General features: G+C 55.3%; 1 protein-coding gene across 2 annotated transcripts; it reads left to right on the top strand.

The window, feature by feature from the left end:
• Positions 1-4,286: 4,286 nt before the first annotated feature.
• On the top strand, positions 4,287-12,518 carry LRCOL1 (leucine rich colipase like 1). 2 transcript variants are annotated; one of them, XM_030819416.1, is made up of 6 exons: positions 4,287-4,478; positions 8,903-9,023; positions 10,331-10,456; positions 10,579-10,704; positions 10,790-10,912; positions 12,275-12,518. In XM_030819416.1, exons 2-6 carry the CDS (start codon positions 8,916-8,918, stop codon positions 12,275-12,277), a joined length of 486 nt encoding a protein of 161 aa, XP_030675276.1. In that variant the 5' UTR covers positions 4,287-4,478; positions 8,903-8,915; the 3' UTR covers positions 12,278-12,518. The 2 variants fall into 2 exon arrangements, with proteins under 2 accessions (XP_030675276.1, XP_030675275.1); XM_030819415.1 differs by lacking the exon at positions 12,275-12,518 and having other exon boundaries at positions 10,790-11,804.
• The last annotated feature ends 353 nt before the right edge of the window (positions 12,519-12,871 follow it).

Below are 12,871 nucleotides of genomic sequence, written 5' to 3'. Positions count from 1 at the left end.
ACTCCCAGGGATTTAGACGGGTGGAAGCCACGCTCTGAAAGGTGGATGAGAATGTTCGTGTTCAACAAAAACACTTACTAGAAATCACACAGCTTTAGATCTGTTAAAGGATATCTGCAAAAAAAAAAAAAAAAAGTTAACTTTCTTCCTAAAATTTATTTTTTATTGTAATAAAACATTTAACATGAGACCCACCCTTTTAACAAAATTTTAATTGAACAATACAATATTGTTAACTACAGGTGTGATGTTGTATAGCAGACCTAGAACATACTCATTTTGCATAACTGAAACTGAAACTGAAACTTTGTACCTGTTCAGGAGCAACTCCCTTTTACCCTCTCTGCAGCCTCTGGCAACCACCATTCTACTCTCCACTTCTATGAGTTTGACAACATTTTTTTTTTCATAATTTTTTTTGAGATAGGATCTCTGTTGCCCAGGCCAGAGTGCAGTGGTGCAATCCTAGCTCACTGCAGCCTTGACCTCCGGGCTCAAGTGACTCTCCCACCTCAGCCTCCTGAGTAGTTGGGACCACAGGCACATGCCACCATGCAAGGCTACGTTTTCCACTTTCTGTAGAGACAGGTTCTCATTGTGTTACCCATCAGCCTGGTCTCAAACTCCTGGGCTCAAGTGATCTTGCCTTGGCCTCCAAAAGTTCTGGGATTACAGGCATGAGCCACCGTGCTCAAGTGACAACATAATTCTTTTTTTTTTTTTTTTTTTTTTTTTTTGAGATAGTATTTGACTCTGTCACCCAGGCTGGAGTGCGGTGGTGCAATCTTGGCTCACTGCCACCTCCACCTCCTGGGTTCAAGCAATACTCTTGCCTCGGCCTCCTGAGTAGCTGAGACTCCAAGCGTAAGACACCATGCCTGGCTAATTTTTTATTTATTTTTTTGGTAGAGATGGGGTCTCCCTGTTACCCACGCTGGTCTCAAACTCCTGGGCTCAAGGGATCCTCCCACCTTGCTCTCCCAAAGTGCTGGGGTTACAGGTGTGAGCCACTGTGCCCAGTTGACATAACTTTTTTTTTGAGACAGAGTTTCGCTCTTGTTGCCCAGGGTGGAGTAAAATGGTGTGATCTCGGCTCACCGCAACCTCCACCTCCCAGGTTCAAGCTATTCTCCTGCCTCAGCCCCCCGAGTAGCTGGGATTACAGGCATGCACCACTATGCCTGGCTAATTTTGTATTTTTAGTAGAGACAGGGTCTCTCCGTGTTGGTCAGGCTGGTCTCAAACTCCAGACCTCAGGTGATCCACCCCCTTCAGCCTCCCAAAGTGCTGGGATTACAGGCCTGAGCCACCTCGCCCAGCCAGCATGGTCTTTCTTAAAGGCTCTTAAAAGAGGGCTCTTGGCCCCTGTTGGGATTACAGGTTTGAGCCACCCCACCTGGCCTGGTTGACATAATTTTGAATGGTGAAGAGAATAAATGCTTTTCCCCTGCACTCAAGAGTAAGACAAAAGTGTCCTCTCTTGCCACTTCTATTCAATATTATGAAATTCTAGTTATAACAAGTAGGTAATAAATTAAGAAAAACTGCAAAAGAAGTAAGATCATCTCTATATGCAGATGGTATGATATTGTATAAGGGAAACCCTAAGGAATCCACTGGAAACTGTTAGAGCTATTAAGTTCAAGAGAGGTTTCAGGATACAACATAAATATACAAAAATCAGTTATATTTTCTTTCTTTTTTTTTTTTTTTTTGAGGCAGGGTCTCACTCTGTCACCTAGACTAGAGTACAATGGTACCATCTTGGCTCACTGCAACCTCTGCTTCCTGGATTCAGGCAATCCTCCCATCTCAGCCTCCCGAGTGGCTGGGACTACAGGCATGCACCACCACACCCAGCTAATTTCTTATTTTTGTATGTTTTGTAGAGACAGAGTTTCCCATGTCTTGATCTCCTGGACTCAAGCAATCCACCCTCCCCGGCCTCCCAAAGTGTTGGAATGACAGGTGTGAGCCGCCACGCCTGGCCAAGTTTAATTATTTTAGATTCTTCATGCAAGTGGAATCATGTAGCATTTGTGTTTCTGTGCCTGGCCGGTCTCACAGCCTACTGCCCTCAAGGGGCACCCATGTTGTTGCATATGGCAGCAGTCTCTTCTTTTTTAAGGCTGAAAAGTATTATGTTGCCTGGACACACCACACTTTATCCATCATTCATCCATCAACGGGCATTTAGGTTGTTTCCCACCAATCTACTTTCTGTTTATATGGATTTGCCTGTTCTGGACATTTTCTATACACTAACAGATTTATTTTTATTTGTTTAAGGCCTTTCTCGCTAAAAAAGCTTATAACATGTCTGAGATATAATTCACATATTATACAATTCCCCCATTTAAAGTGTACCTTCATTGTTATTAGTATAATTACAAGATTGTGCAAACTCCACCATGATGTAAATTTAGGATATTTTCATCACTCCAAAAAGCTTGCTCCCCTCCCCTCCCCTCCCCATCCCGCCCTACCTCACCTTGCCTCCTGCCCTACACACTTCCCCTGGGTGAGGATGTTTGCTCACTCTTTGGCTTCTACTGACCACTTGGGCACACAGCCCTGGCTTAGGTAGTCCTCCATTTATTTCCTCCCACATGGATGCTGAGCCGTCTCTGGGACTCACTTTTGGCCAATAGAATGCGGCTGAGGTGATGCTGTGTGACCTCTGGGTAGGTCAGAAGAAGCCTTGCAGATCTTCCTGGGGCTCTCGCTCTGGGGAAGGCACTAGCCACCCTGGGGCCGTCATGTTGTGAGGAAGCCTCTGCGAGCTGCATGGGGTCCATGTGAAGAGAAGAGTTGATGGGCTCCCAACCTATCAGTCCCTCCAGCTACCAGATGCAGGAGTGAAGGAGCCATCTTGCACACAGCCCTGTTGAGTCTTCAGATAATTTTCGGCAGCCTAGCTGCTACCTGAAAGCTGATGCCTGAGCAACACGTGTGAGAACCACCCAGCTGAGCACAGTCAACCCACAGACAGAGCGACCATCACAAGTCATGTTTTTGGGCCACTGAGTTTTGGGTGCTTTGTTTTCTGGTGGTCGACAGTGCAGGTGCTGCATTAGACTGGGTACATGTACCCCTCGTTCCTGTCGCCAGAGGCCAGGGCTCACTCTGAATTCCCACCCTGACTCCCCACATTCACACCCCTCAGCGTCCCCACTGCTCTTCCCTGCCTCTCTCTCTGCTCCTTGTCCCCCCAGCCCTGCCTGACTCAGCCTCCTATCCCCTCTGGCCGGGCGTGCACACTATTGCATGGGTCCTCTCGCTTCCAGCCTCTCCCTGCCCATTACAGAGGCCACCACACACCCAGGAGCTTCCACGTCCTGCCTGTGGTTCTCACCCGAGACCCCTTTAATGGTCTCAGTGGTCAAAAGGGCAACATGACTGGCACTCAAGCTCCAGGGCTGGCTCCTCCCTGCCCTCTCTAGTGTCCTCCTGGGCTGTCCCTGCCCTCCCCACCCTCCCTGCCTCAGCTCCCCAGACACTGGGCTGTGCCCCGCCCCTCCTCCCCGTGCCCGGCGCTCTCTTCGCTCTCCCATCCCCACTGGGCCGTGCTCCTGGCAGCAGATGTTGTGCTGGTGTCTCTGTGAAGTCTCCCTGACATCCCTGCTACGTGGTGTCCCCCTGGCACCTCCGTCGTGCCCCTAACGATGCCCACCACTCTCTGCGCAGTGTGTTTGTTGCCAGGCCCAGCTCTCGCACTGGACCGAGAGTGCCAAGTTGGCACCAGGGCACAGCCTGCTTCCCCACCGAGCCTGCCACAGTGCCAGGCACATGGTCGATCACAAATAAATAACGAGTAAACAGCCCATACGCATGTACTGCATAAGCAGATGCATGTGTAGATAGATAAAGACCACCCTGACGACAGCAAGCCCAGGCTCTGAGTTCGGAGCTTGGGATCGCCCCACCCTGAGATCGGCAGGCAGGGAGCGGGGCACAGGTCCGCCGGCTCAGGGTGGTGGTGGTGTGGGGAAGGCAGGGGCAGCTGATGGAGAGTGAGGTGTCCGGTGGTTGGTGAGAGAACATGTTTGGCGTCCTCTGGTTGGTCCTGAGTTGGAAGTGGGGGCAGAACACAGAGAAATCAAGCGCTGGCTGTCCCAGCAATTGGCTGCAGAGGCGGAGCTGCTGCTTCCAGCTTCTTTGTGGTCCGGAGTCAGTAGCCGCGTGGGACTGGCCCCTGTCCAGATGCCCACGCTGAGCCTCTCATGTGGGGAGATATGAACAAGGAAGAGGCGGGGCTGCGACTGTGCCCAGGGTGCTGCCTGCGTCTTTCTCCTGGGACCGAAGGAGGGAACAGGAAGGAGAAGGAAGAGGCGGGGCTGCGACCGTGCCCGGAGTGCTGCCGGGCTGCCGGGTCCCTGCTCTGGGTACTTCTCTGCTTTCGGGCGTCTCGTCTAGAAGCTGCAGCCTGACCTGTCTCAGCTCTACACAGAAGGGCCGCTGGGGCCTGACAGAAAAAGGTAGGGCTGCTGAATGTCCACGCAGCTGCCAGCCACCAGGGAAGTTTTCAGCAAGGGAGGCCCAATCTCACGAGTCACTAGCACGTCCTGTCCTCCGGGTGTCAACAGGACGCGTGCACGGCCCAGCGCCCAGGATCGACCCTGCAGCTGAGCCAGCTCTGCCCTCAGTCGGGGTGCCCTGTGGGGATGACCCCACCTGACAGGTGCCCGGTGCAGCCCTGCTGGGCCCCCAAAACTCAGAAGAGTCTGGGCAGGGGTTATAGCACCAGCCCCAGGGTCTTATGCTCAAAACATGAAAGCTGTGCTTTCGCAGACAATCTGTGGAGATTTGTAATGTCTTTGACAAGATTTAGCATCAAGCTTTTTACTTAGCTGATTGAACTACTATGGAAACAAACTAGATATTGATAATTGTAGGGAAAACTGAAGAAGTGTCTGATCCAAGAGATTTTTAAGCAAATGTCCTGGAATAGAGACCCCCTGTATAGAACATTTGAAAATAATGAGCTTCCATCCCAGGGGCAACAGCAACTCCAGGGCACTCCTGAGGTCTGCCTGTGACCTTCGCTTTTATTGTGGTAAAATACCTTTAAGTTGACCATTTTAACAATTTTTTTTTTTGAGATGGAGTCTCACTCTGTCACCCAGGCTGGAGTGTAGTGGCGTGATCTCGGCTCACTGCAACCTCTGCCTCCAGGGTTCAAGCGATTCTCCTGCCTCAGCCTCCTAAGTAGCTGGGACTACAGGGATGCGCCACCACACCCAGCTAATTTTGCATTTTTAGTAGAGACAGGGTTTCACCATGTTGGTCAGGCTGGTTTTGAACTCCCGACCTCAGGTAATCGCCCGCCTTGGCCTCCCAAAGTGCTGGGATTACAGGCGTGAGCCACCCCGTGCCCAGGCCACATTAATGATTTTTAAGTGCACAGTTCAGTGGCATGAAGCACGTTCATGTTGCTGTGCAGCCCTCACTGCCATCCATCTGCAGAGCTCTACATCTTCCCAAATGTCAACCAGCCCCATTAAACACCAACCCCCACTCCCACCTGCCCTGGGCATCACCATCGTACTGTCTCTGTGGGTTTGACGACTCTGGGGACCTCACACGTGGGATCAAACGGTATTTGAGCTTCTGAGAGGGGCTTGTTCCCTCAGCATCAGGTCCTCAGGGTGACTGTGTGGCCCCTGGGTCTGAGCTGCCATTTCTGGGGCCACTGACATCCCATTGCGCGTACATATCACATTCGGGGCAGGGGTCATGTAACACATTCGTCCACCCTCTGGCCGTCGTGAAAAACGCTGCTGTGAACGGTGTGATCTGTGACCTGTTAGACACTGGACTTTCCCAGAACAAGCAGCTGCCTGTTCCTGGGCCGAGCAGGGCCCTTTGATCTGTCAGGCACATCGTGCTCCATCTGGAAACGAGGCCTGTGAACTTTGCAAGGGCCTACAAAAAGGTTTGAGACCAGAAAAAAATTTTTCCTGGTTCCAAGTACAGGAAAGGTACTGCAAACTTGAAATTTAAAAAAGTTCTGGTTGTGATTCAATTTAGCTTTTATGTAGTTACATTAAAAATTATATTTAAAACAGGCACAGTGGCTCACACCTGTCATTCCAGCTACTTGGGAGGCTGAGCTGGGAGGATCACTTGAGCCCAGGAGGTTGAGTCTGCGGTGAGCTGTGATTGTACCACTGCACTCCAGCCTGGGCAACAGAGCAAGGCCCCATCTCTAAACACAGTTATATTGAATAGGCTTGATATGATTGGAAACAGGGCTAAGTTTGCCCGATGGCTGGGGATGTGGCCATTCATCTTGGAAAGTGTTGATATGACTCATTTGTCTGGGGTCAGGGCTCCAGGATCAGGTGCAAGGGGCATCTAAGACCTTTGACCTTTGATTTCCTGTGAGGGAGGTAAAATCAGTTCCTGACCTCATGGTGCTCACGCAGCGGCAGGGAAGACAGGAGGGAGTGCTGGGAGCGGGGAGGCTGCCCAGCTGCAGGCAGAGGTGTGGGTGCGGGACTGCTCATGTGGGGAGGCCACTGCCGGGGCTTGGCTGCCCCTGTGATGGGCATGGGGGAGGTGGGCATCCATATTTGGGTTCCTCTGGCTGGTCTTGAGTGGGGAGTGGAGTCACTGAGTCCTGATCTGCTGTGGTTTCCCCAGCAGGCGGCTATAGGCTGTGGCCAGAGCTCCACATTTCCCCTGAATGCACGCAAGATAATATGAGGAATTTAAGAAAAATAATAATCAAAGGGATCCAAGAGACAGAGACAGGGCCGGGCGCGGTGGCTCACGCTTGTAATCCCAGCACTTTGGGAGGCCGAGGCGGGCGGATCACAAGGTCAGGATATTGAGACCACGGTGAAACCCCGTCTCTACTAAAAATACCAAAAAAAAAAAATTAGCCGGGCGTGGTGGCGGGCGCCTGTGGTCCCAGCTACTCGGAGAGGCTGAGGCAGGAGAATGGCGTGAACCCGGGAGGCGGAGCTTGCAGTGAGCCGAGATTGCGCCACTGCACTCCAGCCTGGGCGACAGAGCGAGACTCCGTCTCAAAAAAAAAAAAAAAAAGAGACAGAGACAGAGAGAGGGAGAGACAGAGAGAGACAAGAGGGAGAGACAGAGAGGGAGAGACAGAGAGAGACAGAGACAGAAAGAGAGAGAGAGGGAGAGACAGAGAGGAGAGACAGAGAGAGACAGAGACAGAAAGAGAGAGAGAGGGAGAGGCAGAGAAAGAGGGAGAGGCAGAGAAAGAGGGAGAGACAGAGACAGAGAGACAAGAAAGGGAGAGACAAGAGACAAGAGGAGAGACAAAGAGAGCAGAGAGGAGAGACAGAAAGAGACAAACAGAGGGAGAGACAGAGAGAAAGAGACAAAGAGAAAGAGACACAGAGACAGAGAGGGAGAGACAGAGACAGAAAGAGACAAACAGAGGGAGAGACAGAGAGAAAGAGAGACACAGAGACAGAGAGGGAGAGACAGAGACAGAGAGAGAGAGAGACAGAGGAGACAGAGGGAGAGACAGAGAGACAGGGAGAGACAGAGGCAGAGACAGAGAGACAGGAGAGGCAGAGACAGAGAGACAGGGAGAGACAGAGACAGGGAGACCCTGCCCGGCCCCTCGGCCCCAGCGCAGCCCTGAGTGGTCTGTGGTCTCACAGCAAGGGGTGAGGGAGCCGAGGGGGAGGCCAAGGGTGGACTTTCTTTGTGTGGACTTCATATTCGCCCTTCATCTTACATAATGAATGGTTTATCTTGTTAGTGTGCATGGTGTTCATTTTCTATTTTCTGGTTATTTATGGCCAGTGTGGAGAAATCGTTTTGAATTTTGTGTTGATCTTGGTCTGGCCTCTCTCGTCACTTTTCATGATTTGTGGAGTCTACTGGGTTTTCCCGTATGGCTTTGGAACCCGGGAGGAAAAGAGAGACTGTAATGACGTCTCCGCCTGGGCCCGGCTGGAAGAGTCCCGAGGAAGGGTTCCTGTCGTCCACCCTGTCCTGGGCCGGTCGCTGTGGTGGGGGCGGCGCCGTCCGGGCGTGGGGCTCACAATGAGCACAGCTTGGCTGCTGACCACACGCAGGGCAATGCCGCTGCTTCGTCTTGACGCCCACGCTGCTGCGGGGCTGGGCAGCAAGGGCCCCTCCAGGAGGGACCCCAGGCTGAGGCTCCCGCTCCCGCTCACAGCAGGTGCTCACGTTCAAATTCATCAGGGGAACCATTGTCCGCTGGGAAAAGGCTTCTTCAAAATCCATTTTTCATGTTTTGCCTCGATGTGTTAAAAAAAATCCATTTTCCATGCAGTGCTAAAAAGAAATGAGTCATTATGCCATGAAAAGCCACGAAGGAACCTTAAATTGCACTTTACTCAGTGAAATAAGCCAACCCGAAAAGGCTACAGACCGATTCCAACCAAACGGGATTCTGGAAAAGGCAAAACCAAGGAGACAGTGAAAAGCTCGGTGGCTGTCAGCAGCTGGGGAGGGAGGAGCGAATAGACGGGGCACGGGGATTTTTAGGGCATCGGATCTGCTCTGCAGGATACTGAAATGGCAGTTCTGTGAGAACGCACTCACCCAAACCCGCAGCAGGCACATACCGTCTGAGCTGTGGACTCCGGGTGATGACGGCATGTCCCTGTGGGTCTATCAATGGTGGGCAGATGCGTCACACGAGTGCAGCATGTTTATAATAGGGGAAACTGAGGCAGGGGAAAGAAGGTGGCATATGAGAATTACATTTTCTGCACTTTTTTTGTAAGCCTAAAACTGCTCTAAAAAATAAAGTCCATTAAGTTTTTAAAAGTCTGTCTTGCAAGAGAAAGGAGCGGGAAGGGACGGGAAGGGAGTGGGGAGGCCAGCGCCAGGCGCCGGGCAGGACAAGGCTGGCGTGGACACACTCCCACACAATCCTGGTTCTCTGCAGGTCCACGCGCCCGATGGCCGGCCCGGGGTGGACGCTGCTGCTACTGCTGCTGCTGCTGCTGCTGCTGGGGTCCATGGCAGGGCATGGGCCGCAGAAGAAGCAGTTGAACCTGTCCCATAAGGTGGGTGCCAGCCGCCCCTGATGCCCCTGCAGGCCCCACACGTGCTGTAAGGTGGGTGCCGGGCGCCCCTGAGGCCCCTGCAGGCCCCACCCGTGGGGGCTGCCACTTTCCGTCAGGAGGCTCTCAAAGGGACACAAAGTGCCTTCCTGGATGAAACCCTCCCTGAGGCCACACTCGTTTTCCTGGCCACACACCCTGCTGTGCTGCCCAAGTACACATGAGGCTATGGGACGGCGACCCCAGCACCAGGAGCAGCCCTGGGGCCACCGCGGCCACCGTCAACCAGGCAGGAAAGATCGGGGCCACGTGGGAGCTGCACCAGTGTGCACTTCTGCTTTTGAAAATATACCCATTTTTCTATTACTTTGTAAATTCTGTGTGTGTGTGTGTGTGTGTGAGAGAGAGAGAGAGAGAGAGAGAGATGAAGCCTTGCTCTGTCGCTCAGGCTGAAGTGCAGTGGCGCGATCTCAGTTCACTGCAACCTCCACCTTCCGGGTTCAGGCGATTCTCCTGCCTCTGCCTCCCGAGTAGCTGGGATTACAGGCGCGCCACACCACGCCTGGCTAAATTTTGAATTTTTAGTAGAGATGGGGTTTCACCATGTTGACGAGGCTGTTCTCAAACTCCTGACCTCAGGTGATCCACCGGCCTCAGCCTCCCAAAGTGCCAGGATTACAGGCATGAGCCACTGTGCCCGGCCAGAAAATATATCCACTTTTAATAAAAAGTTGTTATTTATGTTAACATGCAATGGGATTACTATTGTTATCCTAAAATTCTCTCAGTTTTAGGGTGGAATGCAGTAACATCAATAGACATAGCCTCATCCTCATCCACAACACTCTGAGCAAACAAGACCAGAGGTCTCGTACATGGCGGCGCCTTCTGTGTGTGTGGGTGGGGGGTGGCTACAAGCTGTGGCGCGGGGGGCAGGCCTGGCTCTCAGCTCACCTCTGCTGGGCGCCTTGCTCGCCTTCCCTGAGCCCATTTCTTCTCCTGTAAAATGCCAGGCACTGGGCCGGCCTGCGAGCTTCGCCCATGCTCCGCTGCTGCATCCTTGCCCTCAGTGCCTTGGTTTACCCTCTTCCACGTGGCTCACAGTAGACATTCCCTTTCTCAGCCTGGGGCCCCCAGCACTGACCTGCCAGAACCACGGCAGTCTGGGTTTGTTCCAGAAACTTCTCAGGGAACCCAAGTTTGAAGGATGGTGACACAGGGGAGCCAAGGAGAGGGCAGGACTTTCCTGAGTGCTGAGTCTGCAGGCCCTGCCCAGGAACAGGTGAGCGAGCTGGTGAATGGCGTTTCAGGGCATCGGGGAGCCATGCGGGAGCCACGAGGAGTGCCAGAGCAACTGCTGTACCATCAACAGCCTGGACCCACACACGTTCTGCACCCCTAAGACCATCTTCCTGCAGTGCCTTCCCTGGAGGAAGGTGAGATGCGTGCAGGGGGTGGGGGTGGAGGATCGAGACTGCCTGTGGCCCCCTCCTACCTGCCCCTGAAGAGCCAGGGAGTTGATGGCAGGTGCACGGATGACGCGTCTCCTGTCCCATAGCCCAATGGGTATAGATGCTCGCACGACTCAGAGTGCCAGAGCAACTGCTGCGTCCGCAACAACAGCAGCCCGCAGGAGTTGTGCACGCCCCAAACCGTCTTCCTGCAGTGTGTGCCCTGGCGCAAGGTGAGCTGCGGGCACCCGGGGCAGATGGCGCAGGGGTAGCCGGAGATGGCCCCTCTCCACGACCGCTGCCTGGCTGCCTCCCCAGCCCAACGGCGACTTCTGCAGCAGCCATCAGGAGTGTAACAGCCAGTGCTGCATCCAGCTGAGGGAGTACAGCCCCTTCCGCTGCATGCCCCGTACCGGGATCCTGGCCCAGTGCCTGCCCCTGGTGAGTCCTGGGTGCGGGCTCAGCCTCCAGACCCTCCCTTGGCCGCAACAGGGAAGTCACACAGAAACCCAGGAACTGGGCCAGGACCGCGGCTGTGAGAGGTGGGCTCTGAACCCACGGGCGGGCAGAGCACCCGGGCACCCCCGCTGGGAGAGGCCGGGGCTTCACCGCCCATCTCATAAAGTGGGGGCCGCAGAGAAGGCTCCTGGGCTGGCACTGAGCCCACCAGGCCCCGCAGGGCACGGGTGCCCTGTCAGAGACCGTCAGAGCCTGTGGGGCCGCGGGGAGGGGGACCCAGGACCATCTCCCCTGGCAGCTGGGGTTGGACGTCTTCAGGCTAGAGAGGGAACAGCCTCACCAGCCCTAGAGGAGGAGGATCCTGGCTTCTCCCCTCCCTCCCCCGACCTCTGCTGTGGCTTTTCCTGACGGGAAATCCATGGGATAAGCCGCGCGGTGCAGGCTCCGACTCTGCTGAGCCCTGGGGTCGGGGGCAGGGGAGGGGGCCAGGTCGCTAGCGGCGCAAACGCTGTGGGGGCGCAAGTGTGTGTCTGCTGGAGCCCAGAGCTCCCATCGGGGGTGAAAGGGTCCCGGCACCCAGAGGTGGAGTTTGTTCACAGCCCTCGGGTACCACCAGGCCCCCTCGTGGGCGCTGGGAGCAGCTCCGGGCGCCTGGCGCTGCTCGTGGGCATCCCTCTGGGGAGCTGAGCGTGGGCGTCGGCCTCCGGGTGCTGTCCCGACCCCCACGAGGCCGGTGCCGGGAGATGCTGTGGCCCCGGGTTCACGTCCTCCTTCTGCGGCCGCTTCGAGGCCCGTCCCCTGCGCGTTTCCTCAGCTCCGGGCCCGTCCCCCGCGCGTTTCCTCAGCTCCGGGCCCGTCTCCCACCGCCCGTTTCCTCAGCTTCGGGCCCGTCCCCCGCGCGTCTCCTCAGCTCCGGGCCCGTCCCCTGCAGGTTTCCTCAGCTCCGGGCCCGTCCCCCCGCGCGTTTCCTCAGCTTCTGCCCGTCCCCTGCAGGTTTCCTCAGCTCCGGGCCCGTCTCCCACCGCGCGTTTCCTCAGCTTCGGGCTCTTCCACCGCGCGTTTCCTCAGCTTCGGGCCCGTCCCCCGCGCGTTTCCTCAGCTTCGGGCCCGTCCCCCGCGCGTTTCCTCAGCTTCGGGCCCGTCTTCCCCCCTCGCAGGTTTCCTCAGCTTCGGGCTCTTCCCCTGCGCGTTTCCTCAGCTTCGGGCCCGTCTTCCCCCCGCGCGTTTCCTCAGCTTCGGGGCGGTCTCTTGCGCGTCTCCTCAGCTTCGGGCCCGTCCCCCGCGCGTTTCCGCAGTTTCGGGCCCGTCCCCTGCACGTTTCCGCAGCTTTGGCTTCTCCCTCAGTGATGCGAGCTGGAACCTGGGCGCGAGGGGCCGGCCTGGGCCCTGGCATGTTCACGCAGGACCGCGTTGTGCTGGGGCTGGTTCCGGTGGAAGCTTCCCTTACGGTTTGTGCTGCTGTTTCTGGGGCTCTGAAAGGCTATGACCAGCCTGGTGGCGCGAAGTGTCTGTGAGAACAAATCCCAGGCACCCGGGTGTAGCCTGACTTTGTTAAACATCAATAAAGGCTCCTGGCCGACTGAGCAGCCGTGTCTCACCCCTTCTGTGTTTTGAATAATAAAAGCATAAAATCTGAAGGAAATCTGGGGTCACAGAGAGGTGGCGTCTGCTGGGTCCGTGCCAGAGCGGCCTCCTGGAAAGCCTCGGGAGGCACAGGCCATGCTGTGGGGGGCGAGGCCAGGGCCAGAGTATCGGGTTTGCTGTCACCTCCCCCCCACTGCAGGGGCGTCAAATAAAGGGGTGCAAGCCCATGTGGTCACCGCAGGTAAAAATCACTCCCTCCCTGTCCCTGGCACGGGCAGTCCTCGGCACATAGGCACCCGCGTCCGGGACGCAAGCCCAGGCCCCTTCCCCTTCCCCGGGCCCTGGCTGAGCTTCCAT

The sequence above is a fragment of the Nomascus leucogenys genome, chromosome 10, assembly GCF_006542625.1.
Source record: "Nomascus leucogenys isolate Asia chromosome 10, Asia_NLE_v1, whole genome shotgun sequence".
In the NCBI taxonomy this organism is placed as follows: Eukaryota; Metazoa; Chordata; class Mammalia; order Primates; family Hylobatidae; genus Nomascus; species Nomascus leucogenys.
This window is presented reverse-complemented; position numbering and strand designations above follow the sequence as displayed.